Consider the following 26,111-nt stretch of genomic DNA (forward strand, 5'->3'; position numbering starts at 1 on the left):
GGCTGAAAAATAAAAGTAATAATTGTATCATGACCATAATTACCGTTCTTACTTTTCCTTTGATCCAGACGAATTGAAGAACTGAGTCAGAGTCTGGCTTCCCAGGAGAAGCTCGTAGAACAGCTCTCTCAGGAGAAACAGCAACTGCTACACCTGTTGGAGGAGCCAACTAGCATGGACGTACAGGTGAGGTTTGGGCGGTACTTCCTGACACACTTGCCTCGTGCTTTCACAAGCGCTGCTTTTTTATATCTAAAGGTATTAGCTCTCTATTGCTGTGTAACAAATTGCTACATACTTAGTGGTTTGAAACCACATACAGTTATTATCTCACAGTTTCTATGGGTCAAAAGTCCAGGAATGGCTTAGCTGGTTTCTCTGCTCGGGGTCTCACAAGTCTGAAATCAAGGTGTCAGTTGGGGTGCTTCCTCATCTGGGGAGCTCACTTAAAGGATCTGCTTCTAAGCTCCCTCAGGTTGTTGCAAGAAGTTATGGCGGCTTGCTTCTTCACATCCAGCAGTGTGGGGGGCGGGGAGAGGGAGAAGGAAAGGGAGAGAGAGACTGTTGCTTTTCTCACCTCTAGACACCTGATTAAGTCTGGCCCACCAGTATATTACTTTTAATTTACTTAATGAATAGGGACCTTAATTACATCTGCAACTTCCCTTCACATTTGCCATATAACAATATAGTGATGTTCCATCACCTTTGTCATATTCTGTTGGTTAGAAGCAACTTACAGGTCCTGCCCACGCTCAAGGGGTGGGGATTAGATAAAGGTGTGGATTCCGGAAGTGGGAATCATGGGGGTCATTAGAATTTTGCCTACCACACTGAATGATTTATAACTCTACACACTGTATAATGTGAGAGGACCAAAGAGAGAACCCTCACTGTGGTGAAAAGAATTGCATTGATCTATATTGTGTCTTTTGGAAGCTACTTCAGAGGGAACTCTCACCTCCATTTGACTTCTAATTTACTAAAATGATACTTTTTCAAGGAACCCTAGAATATATCTGTGCCTAAGCAACATTAACAATTACCAGGTATTCTTAGAGGTCTTAGACCAACGATGAAACAAAATATGGCATTTAATTTATTGTCTTACATATGCAGAGGTTAGAATCAGGATAAAAAGAGCAGTGATAAGAACCAACCTTTCCTGTGTCCCGGCACAAATAGCAAATGATAGTGTTTGTAAGGTGTGGTGGTAAATGGGTGGAGCTTCTCACTTGAAACCTGAGTGCTGAGGCCACAATGAGGGCAGAAGAAATCACTGTCGTGGCCATACTTGCGAACCTCTTGGATTGTGGTTCCATTTTGTTTGGAAAGCTCTGGTTAATAAACTCAGGAAATGATGAGTATGCATATAACATAATAGACACGAGTAAAAAATAAAGTTCCTCAGATTTTTTTGCAAGTCACATATTGAAATATATGGAAAACTTCTGACAGCACTCTTGAAAAGATTCTCTACCATTTTTTAATGAGAAAAGAACTCGGCTGGGAATGAGGAAAATTGGATTTCTAGCTGGGTTCTTTCTTTATTAACTGTATGCCTATGGGTACATCGCTTCTCAGCCTCCATCTGTGTGAAATGGGAAAATTAGCCCAAATAATCTCCACGGTCTCCTGTAATTCTGACGTTCTATTATAGTGAGCCCAGTGTCATTGGAAAATGTGTAGCGTCCCCAAGGTGAGCACTTTGAAAGACATAATACTGATGTAAATTCTGAAACAAAATCACTCTCCCTACTAGTTTTATACTGATAGATACATAAATACAGATAGACTTATATACACATGCTTATTTTCACCAGTGTCTTTGGTAAGAACCAAAATGGGTGGATGTAATTCAGTATTTGCTGTGCTAGTGAGGGGAACTGGCTTCATGTCAGTTTTCAGAACAGACATGAAGAACAGAAAGATTATAATGTCAAAAAAACTAAATTAAATTCTACTCTACAGAGATGCCTAGAACGAGGATAAGTATAGCATACACAAGATAATAACACCGTGTGGGCAGAGGAAAGAAATGCATCAAGCCACATAAATTATTCTAAATTGACATGCTGCTGTAACGTTGCCTGGTACCTGTAAAGATTTCTTGTTATTGTTATCACCCAACTCTTTGTACATTTATAAACCTGGTTGTGTGGAGCTATTGATTCTGTAAGACAGTGTCTCTCAAACCTTTTCCTAGAAAGTTCCTTTTCATAAGAAACGATTATTCGTCTTCGGTACTCTAAAGTAAGGGACAAGCCTGGTCATGGGTGGAGGTGATTGCCCATGTTCACCTCTGGACCCATCCCCCACCTGAGAGCCAAGGGGTTCACATCTCAGCCCAGTGGTGGGTCATTTCAAGACCTGCTGGCTGGAACACCCAAATTGGAAGCTCTGCCACAGGGGACCTGTGACAGTAGGTCCTCTCAGACGTGGAGGACAAACACCCTCCCACAGCTCATTGCCTAATGTCTCCCTTTGGGTCTGTGCCTTATGAAAAAGAAAAACTTCAGCCCCAAGTACTGGCCAACGTGCATAGAATTGTTTTATATGATCTTCTCTGAAACAGCCCACAGGGCCTGGCCAGAGCATGCAGCCTTCTAAGGAGCATCCAGACAATCCTTTGGAAACTTCATTCTCTTCTCACTGTGTGTTCAGAATCCAAAGGAAAGGAATGTTTTTGGTCACTGTGCTTCTATCTTATATTCTCTGGCCTAGACAGAAAGAAATATTGACGTGATTTATGTAACACTTGGGAACTTTCAGCCATATTCCAGTGGTTCAGATTGACTTATGGAAGGGTGCAGAGTTTAGAGAAAGAATCCTGATCCTTCAATAACTGATTCTAGTATGAAGTGTCCTGGATTTTACCTACGGAAGCAGAGTGATATGAAAAAATGAGCTCAGGCTTTAATATTTGAATCCCACTGTCAACACTTCTCTCATGTATGGCCTTGGGCAAGTTACATAACCTCTCCGAGTACAGTTTCCTCCTCTGTAAAATAAGGATAAAAACATCTGATGTTTAGTTTCTTGATGAGGCCGTTTTGTATAAAGTTGATGGTACTTGGTCAACTAGTCAGTTTTTTAAAAAAATAACTGAAACGAAATGAAAGAAGTTTCTGTGGCCCCTGGAACAAAAGATCAGAGACAGGAGGAGTGATAGGTTAAATTAAAAAACAAACAAACAAACTAACAAACTAACTAACTGACGTTCAGCTATTTGTAAGGATTAGAAATAATATATATGCAGTGTCTAGCATATTGCCAAAAGCGTGGTAACTACTATTACCGTTATCTGTATTAGCAACCTGAGAGTAACGCTATTCTTAAAATGAGTAGCAGCTATGAAGACAGTCAGTCAATGAGTCAGATATTACAAACTTCACTCACATTGTAATTATCTTTGTCCTACAAAAGACAAAATTAATAAATATCGTGGTTGTTTATTAGAGAGATTAATGGTTACAATTCTCCCTCTGGGCCTGTTAGCCGTGCACATAGAAAAACTGTTTTATAGGCAGAGACGGAACTCAAAGTTGTCCATTCTGTATTATGGCTCCCCAGGAGAACCATAACACAGTCTGAATGGTTCAGGGCAAATTGGCCCCAATGACAGTTATATCCCACGTTAATCTCCTTGACAAAAAAAGAAATATTGAAGCACTTTCTATAACATCGTGAGAACATGTCATCACACTCAAATGGTTTAGATTATTATAATATAAAACCTAGATGTGAATTTATAGGATTTCTTAAGCACATATTCCAAGTGTAATTTAAAAATATTTATCAATGAATATTCAGCAACTTTTCTGTAGTAATGACATGAGCACATACTGTGTACCATTTTCTATGTGCCAAGTGCTACTCTAAATACCTTACATAGCAACTCAAATTAATTTAAGTCTCAAAGCAACCCTGTGAGATGTATATGACATGAGACATAAAAATAGAATAATTGATAATAAAATAATGTTTATTTTAATATGTAAATTCTTGAGCACAACTATAGTAAAGACATAAAAAAAAAATAAGCGCCTGTATAAAAAATCACTGTGAATGTCACAGCTTCAAATGCAGCCTAATGTTATAAATGATGTTATCACATGCAGGCATGTTATATTGGAAATTCAAAAATGGCAGGTGGCCATGCCAAGGTGAAAAACTCTTGGTAAATTTCCAAACGAAACAAAAAGAATCCTCTCCTAATTTACATAGTAGTTCAATTCATGGAAAATTTAATGTCTATTAACATGTTTATCTATACAGCAGAATTAAGTCCTAGGCCAGATGATTATATAAACAATCTTATTACCTCCATCAGTGCCCCAGGGAATACTTGAAAGTCATTCAAATGTCATGCTAGTTATGTAGCACCCTTTGCCTCACTCATCATTGTGACAACAATAAAAACAAGAAACACCCCCCATGAATTTGCAACATGCACTGTAGGAGATTGTATAGTTGCTCAGTAGAACCACTGGTCTATGGGGTCCTTGCCTTCAAAGGGTTTATAGTCCAGTAAGAGATTGGCATGTAAAGAACTGAAATGGAGGATGGTAAATAAAGATATAGAAATATATGCGTCGTGCTAAAGGGACACACAGGTAAGGGATTAAGTCTACCTATGGAAGTCAGAGAAAGCCTCCCCTGGAAGTCGCTGGGGCCTTAAAGGCTGAGCACAGCAGGCAGAAAATAGAAGTGCGTTTTAGGCAGGGGGAGCAATATATCTGCAGTGGTGTGGAGCGTACGGTCGATAAGGAATTGAGAGTCACTGGCTTTACCAAATATGTGATAAGTGCTGGAGAACGAAATACATAGATGGAAGGTCCCATAAATATCAAGGTCAGGACTTCATGTTGCAGGCAACAGAGAATTTTTAAAAATTAAGCAAGGGGAATAAAAGCGTATGATTTGCATTTTAGAAAGGCAATCCTGGTGGTTGTTTAGACTGAGGATTAACTGAGCCGATAATTGGTGTCACCTCTTGAGATAATAAAACATGGTTTGACAATGCTAGTAACTGTTCCCTCTAACCCGTTCTGTGAATTAGAGAGGGCTAAAGATTGTTGTAAGACCAATTCTAAAGCACTTTGTCTCCCCCCTCTGTTCCAGTCCTGTGTGGCAACTCTTGCTCTTTGTGACACGTGAACTCTCTGCTGTGGGTGTTACCCTTCTCTAATAGCCTCTTAGTTCTCTCAGATAAGGCAGTTTTGATCAAGAGTCTTTGACTTCGTTGATTTTACCATCCCTCTGTTTTCCTTTTCTATTCTACCCACATGTTGGACAGCATCCATCTGAGCTGGTGTGTACTTGCGCAATACTTACGAACTTCTATTATCTAATTAATTACACAGAACAAAGAATGCCATAAACTTGACAGGCGGCTGATGGCTAACACTCCGTGTTTGCTTCCAATCCTCCACATCCAGTCAGCATGTTGTTGTGATCAGAGGGCCCAGGATCCTTTCGATGTGGCTGCCATCTTCTTCACTAGGGAGTCAGGAACTGCATAAAGTGAAGTTGACCAAGCATTTTTCTCTCCCTTTACTGAAGGTATCTTCAGAGTTGCGGGGAAAGCTGGTACTTGTTCCAGTTGTGGATATTATTCCCCTCTGAAGGGTGATGGAAACTTCATCTCAAAGAACCTTTTGAATGAAAACAGACCTGGAGGGTGTGAAGGCAGGGGGAAATGATGTACATGCAAAGGAAAGTCTAGACGAATTCTCGTTTTGTTGCTTTCCTTTCTTTCCTCTCCATCTCCCCCAGTATACGATAAGCAATACTTATGAACGTGTAATTTCAACGTGGCTGGCCTAAAAAATGAAACAGGACAACAGAAGAGGGAGAGGCATACGTTAAACAATCAGGCTGGACCTTCCCACTCACACAAAGCAGCAGACACTCAAGCCGTTGCATTTATGGCTCATTGGGAACCTGATGTAAATAGCACTGCTGTTATTTCCTAAAACAGCAAACATTCCAGTGTTACCATGGAGACATCTGACGTGGAGGTTAAGGCAAGGAGGTTAAGACAAAAATGCGCTCGCGCTGGCTCTGAGAGCTCCAGGCAGAGATGGAAAACCTTGCGGGGATTAGTAAGTAGCTCAAGCAGCTCCCGCCCAATTCATATAAGGAGAATTTTTTTAGAGCAGCTTTTCTGTATCCCCTTCTTAAGCTGATAGAGGTTGTGGCTGGAGACTCACCGACAAATCCTCATTCAACATCCCTGTCTCCCAGACATAACCCTCACTGGTAACATGTCTCAGAAACAGGCCTTATCAGCTAAGGCAATCATAGTTCTGACCCTTTAGAGCAGCCAAGAAGGGGGAAACATAAGGGGCTTCTTCACAGCTTCACTGAAAATATTTGTTGAGCATTTACAGTGCACACAGGACTGTTATGTGAAGGAAGAGGAACACAAAAATGTAAAAGGTTTCTGCTTTGCCTTCTAGAAATTACAATCTAAATGGAAAGTAAGAAGGTCATGGATGGAAACAAACTACAAGGCAGTAGAAGAAAAAAAAGTCATTATAGGCTGGGGTGGGCAGCGCAGATTCTGATCTTTGAAGGATGAGTAGGATTTTAATAAGAAATCAAAAGGGAAGGCATCAATTCATTCATTCATTCATTCATTCATTCATTCATTCATTCAAGGATTATTTACTTAGATCTAGGAACATACTGCTCTAAGTACCTCAGAAGATAACAAGATGAGTAAGGTGTATGATTCCTCTTCTTAAAGAGCTTACCAGCTAATGGGAAGAAGGACACACAAATTACTAGAGGTACAAAAGTGCTTTGGACATTCAAAGCACAGGAAGATGTCTTTTGAAGGGATTCAGAAGGGCAGCTCAAAGGAAATACTTGAAAGTTGGATAGGACTTTGACAAGTGGAGATGGTAGTAATAGGAGAGAACATTCCAAGTAGATGAGATGGAGAGGTAGGGAAGTTCAGGATAAGGCAGCAGTAGTTGGAATAGAATATATGGGAGACAGTGAGTTTAGACTAGAGAAATAGGGCGAAGCCAGAGTCAGAGGGTGTTGCGTGGCAGGTAAGAAGTTTGTGATTCATTGATAAGTCATTAGGTCTCCGGGTTACCATGCAGGAAAGTGACATATCTGAGCTCTGCTTTAGAAAGAGTAATGTGGAAGGAGGCTAGAAGAGAGGGGAAAGAAGTTGAGGGAACTAATTATTATGGAAGTCCATTACTTAAGATATGAGGTCATTAGAGGGTAGCCAAGAATGCAGTTTTGTGCCAACGCAAAGAGTGAAATAAAAGTTTAAGATATAAAAACAGTTCATTCATTCATTCATTCACATATTCCAGCCAATGACTATTTACTAAGTACCTACCATGGTCAGACTCTGGTGCTCTAAGGTGCGGGAAAAACAGAACAAGAGAGGCAGAACGCTTCCCTTTATGAAGCTTACATTCTAATAAGGGAGACAGATAAATTACCAAGTAATAAAATAAGTAATGGCAAATTGTGATAAGTACATGGAAGAAAACAAAGAGCAGGGATTAGCAAACTTTTCCTATAAAAGACAGGTAGTAAATGATTTAGACTTTGCGGGCCATAAGGTATCTGCCATTGAAGCACAAAATGGATGTACACAAAACATAAAGCAATTGGTATGGCTGTGTTCCAATAAAACTTCATTTGCAAAAGCAGGTGGGGCTGGATTGAGCCCACAGTCTAGTCTGCTGACCCCTAATAGAGAATTAGGAGGAAGGAGTGGGCATTATAATTAAGGGGAAGATGAGTAAGGCGTATGGTTCAGTCTTTCCTGTGGTGATTTTGAGATGTCTCTGACACCGTAGGTAGTTGGCTGTTTGAGAGTTGAGCTCACAGGAGAATTCTGGGGTAAAGATATAAATGGGAAGCTACTGGTATAAAGATAGGAAAGGATGAGATGACAGTGAAAGAGAATAAAAAGAGGTGTAAAGGGTCTAGGACTGGATGCCAAAGAACAGTCTACAAAAGATCCGTAGTGGGTGTAACTCTTAGTTCACAAAGTCAGTTACGCAGGAGATATCACATTTCTTTACTTTCTTTAAATCAATGTAGCGTTACCCAGAGTCCACTCTCTCAGTTATGGGAAGGTGAAGGTCCCTCGGTTTTCTCAGGTGCCAAAGAGTCAAGGAGAGTGCTCTGATCACTGGTCCATGGCTGAAGCACCCCTGCTCCACCAAGCACGGTTCTGCCAATCCTAACAGCTCGCTATGTTATTAATAGAATCTTTATGAAGCCAGAACCCATGGACCTGGAGTCCAGCATCTCCAAGTCACCCACCGCCTTCCCCCGCCCCACCCCACCCCCCAGGTCTTGCTGCTTCCCCAGGGCACTGGTATTGAATGGAGGTGGGTCCTTGATTTTCTTTGCCCCCCAGTCTACTCCCAATGTGGGTGAAATCTCACTTTCTCCTCTCTTGTAGACCTCAAAGACGTTCTTCTCTCCTCTTCCCCACTGGGACACCTGGCTTAAACTTCTCAGTGGGTTTAGAATTTTATAAAAGTCAGGGGAATGCTTGACTTCAGCCTCTGCTCTTCGCTCTGTAAAAACTCCTGAGTGAAGTAATGCTAAGGGCTTGACCATCAGATTAGAACAGAGGGAGGAGGCAGAGGCATACAGGTAACAGAACACATTTATATCCCAAAACCTGCCCTGTCACCATTTGGTTAGGGAAGACATATAAGATGAAGACATAGGAGATGAAGCTGAAAAGTAGATTCAGATCTTTTTGTAGAGATGCTGAAATGCCAGGCTAAGGGTTTTGGACTTCATCCTATAGGTAGGTAGTGGATCTTCACTATGAATGTTCTGGAACTAGGACACAGGATGATGAGAGCGGTAAGCTTCTAAGGTTGTGTGACATGGTTCAAGTTTTAGGTTTCAAGAACCTGAAATGGAAAAGTGTAGTAAAAAATGTGAAGCAACATTTCTAAACAATCTAGAGATGTTCAGAAAAAGGAGAGAAAACAATTTAGTGTTTGGCTTGATAGGGAAGGATTCTAAGGAGGTGAAGTAACAAGCGTGACGTTTCCAAGTTCACCCAGTTACAGAACGTGGTCTGACCATTCTCTCCTGCTGATCTCACTTCAGCTTTTTTCGTTAACCAACCATCCCTCTCATTCTTGAAATTCTGTCCCCCTCTCATCTGTGCTTTGATTGCAGAAGAGCTCCACTTAGTTTTCTCAGTCACCAACTCAGCATATCCCAAATCAAACTTTTCATCACCTTTTTTTGCAAATGGAGTCACATTTCTGTTCATTTAGACCACTTTTCTACCAGTCTTCCAGACCAAAAGTCTAACCTCCATCTTTAATCATTCCTTTTCCTTCAACCTCTCTGCATATACGTTATCAAGCCCTGCCATTCATTCCTTTAAAAGGATTCTCATATTTACCATGTTCTTTCTGTTTCTTCACCAGACTTTTATTACCCTACATAGGAATAATCACAGTGGCTTTTCAGCATGTCTTCCTGTCATCACCTCAAATTCTCTCCCTAAAACCCCAAGCCATCCTGTTGCCGACTAACTTTCTTTCTTAAAAAATTTTATTGGGGAATATTGGGGAACAGTGTGTTTTTCCAGGACCCATCAGCTCCAAGTCAAGTCGTTGTTTTCACTCTAGTTGTAGAGGGTGCAGCTCCCTGGCCCATTTGGAGATCCAACCGGCGACCGTGGTGTTATGAACACTCCACTCTAACCATTGAGCCAACCGGCCGCTCCTGGCTAACTTTCTAGAATATAAGTTTTCATCATGCCATTCTCTGCTCAACTCCATAACATTGGGTCAGAATTCTTTTGCCTTTGCCAAACACTAGCCAAATTCCCGTTGCCTAAGGCCCTCCACAGCACCCCAGCGTCTTGTCTGGCTTACAGCTGGCCCTTCATACATGTTCTTTGAATGAGCCATTAGAATAAGACAAATAGAGTAGGATGAACCTGACCATTCAAATGTCCCACAAAATGCCCACCATTTCTCTACCTACAGGCTTGCACTGTATTTAACCCAATTCCCAAGACTTTTGATGATCCTGTTTTCTTTTTTTTGCAGACCCTTCCTTTGTTTTATCCATCCTAAGACCCATCTCAAGTGCCACTCTGGCCCCCTTCCGCTACATCAGTCCATACTATCTCAACTTTTTCTGCACTCCCATTGAATTTAAGTCAAACCCATTTAATTTACCAATCACTTGTTCCGATTGTAGCATGTGCATTTTCTCCCCGTCCACTAAACAGAGCTCCCTGGAGACAGAGAAAAGACCTACTGAGTTTGCATGAATTCTCGTTCACTGGTTGACTGATTTAACATATACTTTGATGTTCCCTTAAACAGCTATGGGGATTCGATACCTTAACTTGAAAGACTCTAGTGTTTACTACTTTAAGAGGGATTCTGCTGATACCTATATTAATGCAATCTGTGGTTGAACTGGAAATCTCCTGGTTTTAAAACAAGTGTTTTTAAATGCTGTGATAGGAATTAATGCAAAGCATTAATCCTTTCTGGCATCTTAGAGCTTTGCAAGCAGCAAATCATGCTTGTGTCGTACATAAAGCCTAACTGGCTTGACTTTGATATTCTTGCATTTCCTGTTTTAGCTTCTCTTCCAGAACCACTTTTTTTTTGGCGTAGTTTTTAGTAATTAGAACAGCTATTTCCAATGTCATAACTAAGGCAGTGAAACCTAATACAACTGGTTTGAGACATGGGGATTTTCCACATCTCATTCTCTTGGAAACTCCTTCCTCACCCAGAATTAGGTCTTAGAAACACTACAACACAGAGGGTAGGAAAGTGGCTAAGGTTCTAAGAGATCCTTCCCAGGGCTCCAAGATCTGGAGATCAAAAGAGAGATAGGGCAAAAGATCCTGGCCATACTAATACTTAGGAATCTCGTCCCAAATTAGTGATACAGTTCTCTAATGTCAACAGTTTTGTACGTAGTTCTTCATTGATGGGTTTTTCCATTTATCTGCAGAGTTTCTAATCTTTTGACTGACATTTTACTGAATACAGTTTAGGATCATTTTAATTCAGTGGTTTTCAAAGTGTGGCTCCCAGACAGCAGCCAACAGCAGGATTTGGGAATTTATCAGGAAAGGAAATTCTTGGGTCCCACCCCAGACCAATTGAATCAGAAACTCTAGTAAGTAGGTCCCAGCAGTCTGTGTCTTTACAAACCCTCCCTGATTCCAATGTATGCCAAAGGTTGAAAACAACTGTTTAAATTCAACATTTGTAGATCAGGAAATTAAGAGCCAGTTATTAGTGACAAGTGCTTGGGAATGCACTCATGAATCCATTTTTTGAGGGCAAACTGCTGATACAGCAAATGAATAATTTGTTTAATTCATAAGTTTGTCATAATATGAAACCTGTTCTCAGTCAAATTTTCCTGTCTTATGTACATTTGATACGTTTTAGAAATAATCGTCCTATTCTAAATGATCATAAAACCCCTAAATCTCACCTTAACAACATGGCATGCTTCCATCATAACTGTGGACATATAATAGTTTCCAAAGCTCGTATGGAGAGGAACCATAAAGTTATGAATTTGCAGTTGGGCCTTTTATAGAAAGGGTTCTAGATTCTTCTGGGTTCTAATGTATCTTCTCAATTTTCAAACCTATTCTTATGATAAAGTGTGGTTTACTTTCTACCGAAGAAATCCATCAGATAAAAGTTTATGGGTAATATATATTTTTATCTTTATATACCCCTTTTTATCTTTCTATAAATTGAACTATACCAACCTATATAAAATCTACAAATCTAAGAGTTCAGTATATGAGTTTTGATGGTTGTACACATCCATGTAACCATCACCCAAATCAAGATAAAGAACAATTTCATCACCCCAGAAAATTTCTTTGTACCCCTTTACTGTCAATTCTCACCCTATCTCGTCCCCTAAAATCACTTCCTGAATTTCTCTCACTATAGATTCTTTTTTTGTTGTTGTTAGACTTAAAATAAATGGAATCTCATAGGACGTATTGATGGGTATATGGCTTGTTTCATGCTTCATTCATGTGTGGGCATCAAAGTTCATTCTTTTTTATTGCTGGTTAGTACTGCATTGTATGAATATATGAAAATGTGTTTAGCTTACCTTTTTCTTCGTAACAATTCTTTTTCTTATCGCGAAAGCAATACATGCTTATTATAGAAAATGATAGAATACCAAGGAGGAAAGATGAAAATAAGTATCCATAATTCCATTCTCTAGACATAATTGCTGTTTAATAACTTGTATATCCCCTTTGAACCTTTGTTTATATGTTGTCCAAGTATATGTAATATATATAGTTATCGCGTTACAAAGATTCTCATTTTAGGTTCATGTTTTACTACTTAGACTGATACTCGTGTGTTAAATTGGCTCAATTCTTAGATTTTACTATAGAATATTTTCTAAATTTAAAAAAAATTTAAAAATAGTAGATGACTACACATTCATTGCCAAAAATTCAAATGACACATGGTATATAGACTAAAAGTAAATGTTCTTATTGAGCCCCACCCCCTTTTGCTTGCCTTCCCATACGTAGCCAATGTTAACTAAATACAAAATCTTGACCAAGATGACATTTGTGAGGACCGTGAAATGCTGAATTTATTATCTCTTATCTTAATTTTCAAAATTAGTGTTACATTTTTCTTCTATGTTTTATTTTTCAACTTTTACTTTCAAGTTTTGCTTGTTTCATGCAAAAGATCACACTAGTGATCTTTTAGTTGGGATGAAATGATTTTATAATACCAAATGATCATGTTAGGACTATTTCAAGTACTAAAATTTACTATCCACTTTGAAATACGGTTTTTAAATATTTTCTCTAGGAGTGAATAGAGTGCTAGCTTCAAATTTTCTTTGATTGAGTGATTTATTCCTATCTGTTGTTGAAAGCCTCGATATGTATAGCTCTCTCTTTCAGTATGTTGATCTTTACTTATAGCAAACATATTCTTCAATGGTAAATCGCCTTTTCTCCATTTATTCTGACTTGCACTTCTACACAAAGCTGTCTATATACTCATTAAAGTTTAGAGACGCTCAGCCAGATGTACAATTTTATTAAGGAACAGAGAATATTACAAAGTATTATTTAGTTTGCTCCTGAAAAGCACTTTATTTCATTCATTACTTTGTTTCATTAGCATTTTCCCCCATGGGAAAATGTGGCTTGCATTTCAGTCAGAGATGAGGCTTGATTAATTTGTGAGGAAATGTTTGAATTTGCACTTTTATGGAGTTTTGAGTCCTTGCTGCTCTTTAGGACAATACTTAAGACAGCGTCAGCAGGGTCGTGTCCTGTAGGCCAGAAACACCTTGCCTCTCTAGATCACTATAGATTCCAAAGACTGTTGTTTCTTCTGACTTTAGAGTTCCTATACCTAGAGGCAGGCAAAAATGCAACTGAAAGGAGTTTTACTCTTTTTTAAATCCTTGGTTTGAGGGCCAGAGCACGCAGATTTAGGTGAACTCACATATGCAAAGTTCTGGAGCCTGTGAAGCCCCAAAGCTCTAAGGACTGACCTGTCTTCCAATGGAGCTACTAAGATTTTGTTTTGGTGATTAAAATAAATGACAGAACAATACAATCTTATGTGTGCGGAGCCCCATAAAGTTTTTAAATTACTTTAAAATAGTCCCTTTATTACAACATTAAAATAACAGTATTAAATTAAATATTAAATGTTAAAATTACAGTATTAGCTATTATTTAATGAGCTAAGCATTGTTACAAAGTACTTCCCCTAAATCATCTCATTTAATCCTCGATGAGAAATTTGGAGGTTTTATGAGCTCTCAAGGAAGGCATTTGAATGTCTCCAGGCTTAGAAATGTGGGTTCTGTCCTGCAGATGAGGTTCAGAAATACTTAAATACTGTTGTTTGCTTTGACCTTTCACAAGGTCAAGTTAGTGAAATGTAGCATTGTAACTGGGAAATGTCGTGCTCCAGGTGATTGCTGGGTCTGTTTTTCTTCCTGTTTGGTGTCTGCGTGCCTCTCAAAGCTAAGAAAATTCTTTAAAAGTACATTAATACCTGGATCCCTCCTAGTCAGAGCTCCGTCTTCCCTCCAGTGTTTGCGTGCGTCCCAAATTCTACACCCAAGTTTGGGGTGATTTACAACTGTATGGTGTTGAATAAGACATGGTACTAACTGAAGTCGGTGCAATTCCCAGCCCTAAGTCTGCACAGAGCAGCACGCCCTCACACTCCGGACTCTTTTGTTCTCGAGTTTGTCTACCCTCTCCACCCCCCAAATTAGGACTGTAGTCTACCTGAACCTGAAAGAGAATTGCGTGATGGTAATCTACTCTCAGGTGTCTACATTCTTGAAAAAGTGCATTTTGTCTGCTATTATCTACACAATCTTGGTTAACCAGCTGCATTCACGTGGTATTTCCGGGACTCTCTCAGGTGACTGCTTTGTGGCCTTGATTTCTTTTGTTAAAAAGCGGGGAGGGGCGCAAGTCATCAGAGTGCTAAAACCCACCACCCACTCCCTCCAACACTTGTCTGCTTTTGTAGATACTCCGGAGAGCCGAGGGAGAGGTAGAACGGAGCCTCCTTAAATCCGCCCTCCCTGCCCCCTCTGGTTTAAGCACCCTTTCTCCCCGCCGGCCTCTGCAGCCCCAGGGCCGTTTAATGCAGGCACCGGACTGGGTAGGGAGAGGAGGTGGGGCCGCAGGCGGGAGGGAAGCGGCGCGCAGCGGTACCTAGTGGCGCTGCTCGGCTGCTCCATCCGGAGTACGTGGCACTAGCCGTGGGGAGAGAGGGAGGGGATTCGGCTTTCTCTTCCCCGCGCAGCGCCTCGGGACATCCTGCAGGGGCGCCAGTGAGGATGCAGGAGGGAAGTGGTGCGCTTTTTCGGTGGAATCTCAAACGCTGAAAGTGGCCTGGCCGGAGTCAGCGTCCGTCCCGCATTCCCCTGGGTACCCACTGTGAGCCAGGTCTCTGTTCCACCGCGAGGAGCGGTGACCGGATCGGGGGTGAGGGAGACGCGGTGGCCACCCCGCATGCGCAGAGCGGGGGTGCGGCCTCCAGGACTACAGTTCCCAGAGGAATGTGCGGGTGGCCGCAGGCGCGAGCCACTGGCGCCATCTTGAAACCTGATCCTCAATCTCCGAGCCTTTGCGTCAGCGACCGGCGGCGGCGGCGGCGGCGAGGGGACGGCGAGCCCAGCCCGCTAGAAGCGAGGACGCTGAGGACGCGGCGGCTGGCGGGAGAGACAGCTGGCGGAGACATGGCAGGTCCCGAGCGCGGCCTGCGCGGCTGTCACTCAGCATCCCCCTGAGGCGTTTCTACGCCCGCGCCCTCCCCGAGGGGCGGGGCCGACCACTCTGGTACCCAGAGCTCGCGCGCGGGGCTTGGAAGAGGGGCGCCCCTGCACCGTGGGGACCCCCCGGGGCTGTGCCATGCCGGCGGGCGGCCACCGAGGCGGGAGACGGAGCGCAGCCAAGCGCCAGTGAGTGACCGCCGAGCAGCAGGCGCCTCAGGGACGCTCGGCAGCCGCGGGGAGGGAAGATGAAGGAGATTTGCAGGATCTGTGCCCGGGAGCTGTGCGGGAACCAGCGGCGCTGGATCTTCCACACGGCGTCCAAGCTCAACCTCCAGGTGCTGCTTTCGCACGTCCTGGGCAAGGATGTCTCCCGCGACGGCAAGGCCGAGTTCGCTTGCAGCAAGTGTGCTTTCATGCTGGATCGGATCTACAGGTTCGACACCGTTATCGCCCGGATCGAAGCCCTTTCCATCGAGCGCCTGCAGAAGCTGCTGCTGGAGAAGGACCGCCTCAAGTTCTGCATTGCCAGCATGTATCGCAAGAATAACGAGGACTCCGGCGCGGAGACCAAGGCGGGGGGTGGGACGGTGGACATTTCCGGCTTGCCCGACGTGAGGTACTCGGCGTTGCTCCAGGAGGATTTTGCCTATTCGGGGTTCGAGTGTTGGGTGGAAAACGAGGACCAGATTCAGGAGCTCCACAGCTGCCACGCGCCCGAAGGCCCTGGAAACCGCCCCAGGAGGTGCCGCGGCTGTGCCGCGCTGCGGGTTGCTGACTCGGACTACGAAGCCATTTGTAAAGTGCCTCGGAAGGTGGCCCGAAGTATCTCGTGTGGCCCTTCTTCCAGGTGGTCCACCAGCATTTGCACGGAAGAACCAGCATTGTCCGAGGTGGGGCCACCGGACTTACCCGGCGCGAAAGGACCCCCAGATGGCGAAAGCATGGAGGAAGGGACACCGGCATCCTCGGTGGAGTCTTTGGATGCGAGCGTCCAGGCGAGTCCTCCACAACAAAAGGAGGAGGACACTGAGAGAAGCGCCAAGGACCTTGCAAAGTGTGACTGCTGCTCAGACGAACAGGCTCCCCAGCATGTGTGTAACCACAAGCTGGAGCTCGCTCTTAGCATGATTAAAGGTCTTGATTATAAACCCATCCAGAGCCCCCGAGGGAGCAAGCTTCCCATTCCAGTGAAATCCAGCCCACCTGGAGCCAGGCCCGGCCCTAGCATGACAGATGGAGTTAGTTCCGCTTTCCTTAACCGGTCGTTGAAACCCTTTTACAAGACACCTGTCAGTTATCCCTTGGAGATTTCAGACCTGCAGGAGCTGTGGGATGATCTCTGTGAAGAGTATTTGCCACTCCGGGTTCAGGTATACAAAATGGCCACATCGTGCCTCTTTGATTATAGTTTTCTGGCCCCCAGGCTTCCCATGATTTCTGTCTAGGTGAAGGTTAATAATAGTCTAGACTTAAGGATATTATTTCTAGAATTAAGAAAATAATCATTGAGCCCATTTTTGTTGCACCTTTTGCTTGTGTCCCATTTAGTAAATGAGATTCACACTCAATTTGCTTTTCATAATCTTCTTTGTAACAATATTGGCCTTCCCATTCATCATCAAAATTGCAGACCTTTGAAGACAAAAAGATAAAGATTTCTAATTCATGTTTACCCAATGAAAAGACATATAATCTTATTTCTGGCACTAGAACTCTTCCCTCTTACCTCCTTCCCCCTCCTCACCCTCTTTTTTTGTTTTGTTTTCGTGTTTAGATTTGCAGATGTTTTCTCTCATTCTGTAAGGGACTTAGTTCTCCCTGAAACATTAAACCTTTTATCCCCAGGTATGCCTCAAACAGATTAGAACATAGGGTAAAAGTTTGGGGAAAACCTATTAATTCACCAAAATATTGTAACATCTGGGCAATATTTATACTAAATTAATAGGTCATTTGAGGACTAATGATGACTTGCTCGTAAAAGAGACTTGGGAATTCAAGGGTTGTCATTTAAAATGTTAAGGCGAAAACTGTTCCCAGCCAGTTTGTCTATTGAGCTTCTTTAGGAGATGTGTGATGATATTAAGAGAGAATTCATCCATTATTGGCTGATAGGAAAGTTTCATCCATTATACTCTCTGAATTTCTTAATGACTAGGATATGGCAGTTGATCTTAATTTGAGCTGTTCATATCTGCCGAATTGATTTCATGCCAGCCTTTTAAATTCAGTTATATATGGGGACCTGACAGATGCTGTTGTGTTTCTATAGCAACAGTAAATGCTAGGTTCAGTTAACTTTGTGAAACATCTGGTATGTTCTACTTGATACAAATTCTTTAGTGATACCTTTACAAGGGTGGCCAATCTAGAAGGCATTTTTGGAAAGCCTGCTAAGGCCAACATCATCCTAGAAATTTAGAGCGAGGTAACAAATGAAATTGTAAAATTGTATCCAATAAGAACTTAGGCAGAAAATGGGAGACATTTTTAAATTTACACAAAATTGTCAGAAACAGATTATGTGAAAGTGTTACGAAAAAAGTTTTACAATGTATTTTCATTTGTATAAAATGTTAAGTATCAGTATGCCTGATGCTTGTGTACTTTTCTTTTGCCTCTTTTCTTTCAATGGAGCCTCACAGCTAAATATGGGCTCTACGGTATTTGTGTGATCAGACGTAGGGGGCACAAATTAAACACGGTGTTTTCATATCAGGATCTGAAAGCAATCTGAGCAGAGTGGGTGGGAAATAAGCTTTTATTTACCCCTCTCAAATATGGCCAATATTGTGGAAAGATAAAGACTTAGAAAATTGCAGGCAAAACAAGAGGAGTATTTGCTCCATATTTAATTTAAAATATCTGTTGGTACCTGCACTCAACACGTTTTGGAGTTGGGAAGGATTTTAAACCTCATCTCATGCAGGCCCTGTTTAGAGATATGGCAAACTCACGGTTGAAATAACTTAGCTCAGGCCGAACCAAAGATCCCTTACCATTGTCAGCCAAGACCTTCCTAGTCTATATATTAAACCACATTGCCTGATATACATGGAATCAACTACGTACTTTTTTAAAACGAAGAGCCTTTTTTTTTTTCTATAACCTAAGGGTTCCAGGAGGATTCTTTAGGGATTCTGTGAAGAAAATTGTCATCCTAATAAGCACATTTAAAATTTGGCAATTGTACCTTTAGGTCAAGTCCCTTCACTTCGCTAAATTTGGACATTAGAAAAATGGATGTTTAAAACAGTAGTGTATGACCTTCCTGCTGTCACCTGGCTTACATTCTTTACTGTTCGTTGGATGATAAAACATCGAGAGGAGGGAGTAACATTCAGCGTGAAGAATCATGGCATTTCATTATTTTCTCTAATAATTAAGAATGTGGGGGGGAAATAGAAAGATACATTGGCCTCAAAGTGTTTGCAAACAAAATGTGTATTTTGGACCCCTGATCTATTGTTTAAGTCGGGGTGACATTTAAGCTCCTTAAGGCCTGTTGTGCTTTATGGCAAAGCCAGAGCCAAGTGGGACAAAGGCAGGCTGGTTTTTGTCTCTTTCTCTGTGAACAAATGTGGAAAGAACAGAAATAAATGTCAATTATTTTTGGTAGTTGTCTTTTTAGCTTATAGAAAGAAAAAAAAACGTGAAATAAAAAAATGTTTTCTTCGGCTAAATTGCACTACAAATAGGAGGAAAACCTCTTATCCTAAAGAGCAAGACTGATTGTTCTGTAAGGTCATTTTGATTCCTTTGTTTAATCCTCTGGTTAACCCCATGCTGTGCACTATTACATTATCACCATCACAATTCCTCCCAATTGCGTGTCTTCTTTTCTCTCTTTCTCTTTCATTCTTTCTTCCTCATATTAAAGAAAAACAAGCCACACTGTAATTCTTCTGCTTACTAATTTTCTGATATTATGTAAGTTAATTTATTTGCCCTCCGTAGAATTTATGCCTGAAGACCCAAGGCGGTTCACCTATCTAAAGAAAGGTTTGAAGCCTTATTCTAGCTGGTAATTTTCTTTATTGTCTGGCCCTGAACCAAAAAAGCTATGATGGGCGGGGTGTGGTCCCTTAGTAAACACCAGGTTGGCTCTGGCCCATGGGTAATTTCCTTGCAACGCCAGGGTCTGCTCCTGTGTGACTAGGGTAGGTTATACCTCTCATAGTTTAGCTATGCAACTAGATCAGGCCCTTTGGAAGATGTAAGCGTTAGATGCTGGTCGAAGATTAGGCCTTTCATTTTATGCTAGTTGATGGTTCTTGTGTATCTCTTATTAACACCAGGATAGAACATTACAGCAGCTTGAGATCTATGACTTGCTATTGTGGGGACTAGAAAAGTGCCCAGAAAAATGCTCTTGGCCCACAACGTCTAAATAAATTACTGCTGCCTGTTAGTCTGAAGGCCTTACATTATACAACTTAGGCCTGGAAGCAATTAGTTCTCTTTTCTGATACTGGAAAGCATTTGTCCTGAGTCAAAAGCAACGTAATTTAAATGGTATTATTATTACAACATGATTTTAGTAGCTGATAGTCTGGAGAGTTAACACTGATCAACCAAATCAAGTGTCACTGATTAAAAGTCTTCGATAAAAATAGGAGAGAGCTCTCTCAAATCTTCCTAAGAGCTGTTGGTTTATGTACTTGATCCTTTACATGAATTCATTAGGAGCTGGGGACTCAGTGGGACTTTGCTAAGTGCTCGTTTGGCACACTGTTATTGGAAAGGACATTTTTCTGAGATCTAAAACAATAAAGTTATACGAAGAAAGAAGCAAACATCTTCCAGCTTTTAGGTCAATACATTACTGTGATAATTCATGCCAAGATGGGTTCAAGATGAGATCTCGATTCATATATACTTTTCTATGGCATTCTTTGGCTTTAAAGCTGCTGTTGAAATGTCTATATTAGATATCTCTCTCTCTCTCTCTCTCTCTCTCTCTCTCTCTCTCTCTCTCTCTCTCTCTCTCTCTCTATCTGGTCTTATTTCTAAGAGAGCCACTGAAGGATTAGAACATTTGCCAGGCCTGTTTCTGTTTGTTTGCTTTTGTTTTTATTGTTCTTGTTCACATGTTAAACAAAAACCTTTGCTCCCTGCAATATTCCAGGCATTGTGGTAGGTGTGGGTTTACAGGGGTGAAAGATACATCACCAACTTAAGTGCATTCGGTTTAATTGGATCCTTTGTTCCAATTTTCGGTGTTCCTTTGGACAAATTATTACCTTCTCTAAGTCTCCATTTTCTCAAATGGAAGATGGGATTGGACATCTTCGTTAAAAAGTTTTCTTCACAGTGCTAAGATTCTTTGATTTAAAGCACGTGAATATGCTCCCCTTTCCTGCCATTTTAAACTTGGGGCTATTTTAATTCTGCTTGTTACAGTTTAAATTTGAAAGATATCTTATAATATTACTGGAAAGTTGTTTTATATCGAGGAAGGCAGAAGCCAAGTTTTGCAGAGAATGTTTTATCATTAAATAAGTGATAAAATTATTTATTTATCAGTTAGAATTGTACATTTCTATGCAATAGTTACCTCTCCCATGGGGTGACATAATTCACATTGATTCAGGGCAAGGCTCTCTCTTATACCGCAAACAACAAGTATCTCAATTTTGCAGGAGTCATTTTCCTCGCTTCTTTTCTCTTTCTCTCTCTCCCACCATCCAGTCCTGTTGACTCTGCTTTCCAAACATCCCCAAATCTATCCGTTCTCTCCGCCGTCACCGCCACCACTACAATCCAAGCTTTCACATGCAGTGCTGCAATAGCCTGCTACCTAGTCTCCGTGTTTCTTCTGGTGCTCGCCCCACGCTCCCTTCACCACAGCAGCTTGGGTGATCTTTTTACAATTTAAATATGATTGGACTACTTTTCTGTTAAAAACACTGCAGTCCATTCTCATTTTAATGAGAATGAAATTCAGCCTCATCAACCCTGCTGTACAGAAGCTGCATATGACTTGGCCCTGGCTTTCCTTTCCACCTCCTCGTGTATGACCATTATGCTCTCGCCCTGGCCTGTCCAGCAAGGGAGCCACGAGCCTCATGTGGCTATTCAGTCCTTGAAAGGTGGCCAGACCAAATTGACTGTAAAGCATACCCCTGATTTTAAAGACTTAGTCTGAAGAGAATGTACCGCATCTTGTTACTAATTTTTATATTGAATACAAGCTTATGATAATATTTTGGATATAATACATTGGGTTAAATAAGATCTTTTATGAAAATTATGTTCACTTATTTATTTTTTCTTTTCTTTTTCTTTTCTTTTTTTTTTTTTTTTTTTTCTGGCCGGGCCTCCACGCGAGCTGCCGCAGGAGCGGGGTCGGAGTCGGTTACCGACCTATTTTTTCTTTAGTCAATGAGAATACTAGGAAATTTAAAATTACACATATGGCTCATATTGTATTTCTACTGGAAAGTGATACTCGAGTCACATAGGTCTCTTTCCCAGGCGCCTATCCACCCTAGGTCTTTTCCATGAGCTGTTCCTCAGCCTGGCTTGTTCTGTATGTAGATCTTGGCAGGTCTGGCTCCTTGTCGTCCAGACCTCCATTCAAATGCTGCCTCATAAGGACCTTCCACGGATCAACCAGTTTAGAGTCACTTCACCACTTTATCACGCTTTCCTGTTTCGCTGCATGGGACTTGTCACTCTCTGATATTTTGTGTATTTCCTTGTTCCTTTGTCATGTTAGCTCCCCGCTCCAGCCTCCACGGGGCTTTGCATACTCGGGCACTGAATAGCTGTGCTGGTTAGTATAGGGCTGCATACACGCTGAAGTAGAAAAATTGGTAAATAGCGCTGAAGGAAGAGAAAAGATTTTTCTTCTGAAATCTTTTTAGTTCCAGTCAATTGCTGGCAGGAAGGGATTTAAGGTAAGCTGTAACTCTGCCTGCAAGGTGGTGATTAGAGTTTGAAAGGAAAAGTATGAAAGAAATAAAAAATGAATAGCAGTTGCCTCTTTTATTCTCTTCCTGATGGGCTTAGATTTTTTCTAATTGGAATGGGGGTGGGGCGGGGAGGGGGGGGAGGGGAATTTAATGCCACAGTGAATTTCTTAGCTCCTAATGAAAATTTGGTACACTTCAATAAGTTTATCTTAGTCCAATTGATCATCCCATGTATAAATAATATGTGTTTTTTCCTTCTGAGTTGTTTTGGTGAATCGATATTCCTATAACACATGCCACCTTCCCAGACCATTATGGATTTTAAATTTTATTTTTGATTTTTTTGCTGTTTATTTTTAAATAATTGCAAACTTTGAGAATTCATAAGAACTCCCAGATTCTCCAGATGCTAATATTTTGCCACCTTTGCTTACTGTCTATATAGATACATTGTATTTTTTCATTCCTGAACCATTTGACAATTAGCTGCAGCAATGATGCACCTTTACACTTCAGCATTTATTTCCTAATAAATACTTTAGAACTTATTTCCTAAAGACAGGACATCTCTTATAAGTACAGTATTTAGTGTTGACAAAATACTATTATTTAATGTCTAGTCCATATTCAAAATCTGCCAGTTTTCCCAATAACGTGAACAGGCATGTTATAAGAAAGGTAGCTGGAATATAGCTTCTCCTCCCTTAGGGATGGCATAAGTTTGATCAGCATACACTTTGAATTCCCTGATAGAAAATAGGATAAATAGTTGGTCATCATAAGCATTTTCCATTTTGAATCCTCCTCTCTCTTTAAACTCTGAATTAATTGCTTTAACTGAATACGTAGTATTTATGTAAGTTCGTAGGAAGAGGTAGGCAAGGGAATACAGTAAGGATTGAAGTGAATCAATTATCTTAATAAGGAATGGGACTATCTTCAGGAATTCATACTGAATTCAGGCAAACACCTCTGGTTTTCTAAGTCTCGGGCAAAAGATGCCAAAAATGTTTGAAGATAACATCTATTGTTCCCTTACTTGTCACTTAACTTACTTGTCGCTGCTTCTTCCTAGCCCATGACCGAAGAGTCACTCAAACAACAAAAGCTGAATTCAGATGAGACCATTATAACTCAACAGTCTGTATCTGATTCCCACTTGGCAGAACTCCAGGAAAAAATCCAGCAAACGGAGGCCACCAACAAGGTATGACCCCCACCATGCCCCTTGGAGATCACAGGCTGTCCTCTAGATGAGTCTGTTCACCTCTCTTTGTAGGATTTGGGAGACGGGCACTATGTATTCCTGATAATACTTGATTTAAATATTTGATTTTCAAGTGTAGTTCTTCCCTGTATTTCTCATCAGAATCTGCACTGATCAGAATTTCTGGGGCCTTCTAGGTCTGTGATTAAAACTTGAATGCAGCCTTGAACTGGATAAGGTGCCAAGATAGGACGTGTGTGCTTTCGACTTTAGCTTAGCTTCTCACCCTTTCGTAGCCCATGGATTTTAAAATCTGCTCAGAAGATAATTCCCACAATTCGGATGCTGAGCTTTCGGCCTGGTTAGTGTTGTCCTATGCTAGACAGCAGAAGCTTCTTGGTCTTTCTGTGACTCGTGAGGACAAGTGTCCAGTATGGCTGCCATCAGAGAGGATGCACAGTGCATGAGAACTGAAGCAGTTGAATGAAGAATTGAAGCATTTTAGATTTCCTGCTCCTTTCTCTTGCTGATTGACAGGACTTTAATGGTTACTATATGTGGGGGAAATAACAAGGTAATATTCCTTAAGAAATCCTTTAAAACTAGATTTGAGGAAGGACTTATGGTTGCATTTGAGGTTAAAAGAAATCATTGACCTAACAAACTGTTTTTCTTTTTCTGAATTCAGATTCTTCAAGAGAAACTGAATGAAATGAGCTGTGAACTGAAGTCTGCTCAGGAGTCATCTCAGAAGCAAGACTGTGCCATTCAAAGCCTCAAGGAAACTCTGAAAAGCAGAGAAAGTGAGGTAAATAATGTGGCAATCAAAGACCTGTGAGGAAATGATTTGTCCCTCCAGGTAGACAGGTATTCTATATTTTGTAGAAATGGATATTGTCAGACTTAACAAACTGTAGACTCAACAAGCCTAAAGAAACTGCACCTTAACCTAAAGTGGTGTTTTGGAAATAGTCCTATTACTGAAATCCGTGCAGGCGAGATAATGGAACTTCCATTTTGTTCACTAACATGTTTGGTACTCCCTCTCGTTTTCAGACCGAGGAATTGTACCAGGTGATCGAAGGTCAAAACGACACCATGGCAAAGCTTCGAGAAATGCTGCACCAAAGCCAGCTGGGACAACTTCATGTATGTGAGGGTCACCTCAGCAAGACCCCAGTTGACGATGCCACTCGCCGTCAGTCTTCCCAGCTGCTCAGTGCTTGCCCTCCTTATGATTATGGTTTTCCCCTTTTCAGGGCTCAGAGGGAACGTCCCCAGCTCAGCAACAGGTGGCTCTGCTTGACCTTCAGAGCGCTTTATTCTGCAGCCAGCTTGAAATACAGAAGCTCCAGAGGGTGGTACGACAAAAAGAGCGCCAGCTGGCTGATGCCAAACGATGCGTGCAGTTCGTAGAGGCTGCAGCCCAGGACGGAGAACAGCAGAAAGAGGCTTCGTGGAAACATAACCAGGTAAATCATTAATCATTCTGTGGCCCTCAATGCCGACTTTGCCCTGACGATAGCTTTTTATCAGGAGAGTGTGTGTGTCGCACCCTTGAGTCACTTGCTTAATCTAAGTCAGTCAGTTCGTACCATATGCTGAATACTGGGCTGTGTTCTGGAAATGGCAAGAGTAAAGATCATAGGTTCTTTCCTCTTAAGTTACTTGTAATTTAATATGAGAGACAGTCACATAAACAGAATTTCAGTGTGATAAATACGCTAGGGGAAGTATGTATGGGGCCCTATATGAATATATAGAAGGCGCTGAGGAAGGGAGTCAGGGAAAGCATCACGAAGGAGGCCACATCTGAAGTTATTCTCTAAGGATGGGTAAACTCAGCGAGACGGAAAAGGGGCAAGAACAACCAAGGTGAAAGGAATGGCACATACAATTAGCCATGTCTATTTATAAAATAATGTAATTCTTAATGGTTTTCTTAAGATTTAAAAGAATGGCAGAAATATCCTATCCTTGGGCTGATTATAAAGTAAAGGATCCATAGTGGGACAGAATCTTGCTAAGTAGTTATAAAGATCTATCATTTTTTAAACCAAAAAATTAGTACGGAACTATACTATCAAATTTATATATGTTCACCATCCACAGTTCCCACAGTTCCCACACCCTATTTGATTCCTGTATAACGTTCCTGTGGTGATTTTAAGAAGGGCACTTTCTGCTACTTTATATTTCATTCTGCATGCCTTGAAAGTTCGAAGTGACCCATACCTAGTGACCAAATGAAAATTTTGGGTTGTTTAAAAATGGGAATCTGTTTAATTCAGGAATTGCGAAAAGCCTTGCAGCAGCTACAAGGAGAATTGCAGAGTAAGAGCCAACAGCTTCGTACCCTGGAGGCTGAAAAATACAATGAGATTCGAACCCAGGAGCAGCACATTCAACGCTTAAGCCACAGCCTGAGTCACAAAGAGCAGCTGCTTCAGGTGAGTCCATGGAGTGATTTCAGGTAGCACTGGCCTCAGAGCGCTGACTCGTCTTTCCTGTGACCTCAAGACACCAGTCCTCCTGTGCTGAGTGCCGGCTACTTGTGTACCAGTGAGGGCTGGGCATCAGGAGGGTTCAAGAGAAATAGAAAGTGCAGTCCGTGAACCAAGATACTGATCACCAAGTGGAGGAAACAGTATGGACAGACTCGCGAG

At 41.5% G+C, this 26,111-nt stretch overlaps 1 protein-coding gene across 50 annotated transcripts in view; it reads left to right on the top strand.

Moving 5' to 3' along the window:
- PDE4DIP (phosphodiesterase 4D interacting protein) overlaps positions 1-26,111 on the top strand; it is a 176,305-nt gene that overhangs the window by 87,535 nt on the left and 62,659 nt on the right. For 29 of the 50 annotated variants that reach the window (XR_012491576.2, XM_074318453.2, XM_019714221.3 and 26 more), the window contains 6 exons: positions 69-186; positions 23,314-23,445; positions 24,134-24,253; positions 24,502-24,594; positions 24,705-24,917; positions 25,737-25,895. Coding sequence is in view for 46 of the 50 variants with exons in the window: in XM_074318453.2 (XP_074174554.2) it covers positions 69-186; positions 23,314-23,445; positions 24,134-24,253; positions 24,502-24,594; positions 24,705-24,917; positions 25,737-25,895 (835 nt within the window). In the remaining 4 variants the exon portion in view is untranslated. Of the gene's footprint in view, positions 1-68; positions 187-15,135; positions 16,692-23,313; positions 23,446-24,133; positions 24,254-24,501; positions 24,595-24,704; positions 24,918-25,736; positions 25,896-26,111 lie in introns of those variants that run through there. The other 21 variants (XR_002136045.3, XR_012491575.2, XR_012491574.2 and 18 more) reach the window with 1 other exon arrangement.

Source organism: Rhinolophus sinicus, chromosome 7 (genome assembly GCF_057876585.1).
Source record: "Rhinolophus sinicus isolate RSI-liver-muscle chromosome 7, RSI-T2T, whole genome shotgun sequence".
Classification (NCBI taxonomy): Eukaryota; Metazoa; Chordata; class Mammalia; order Chiroptera; family Rhinolophidae; genus Rhinolophus; species Rhinolophus sinicus.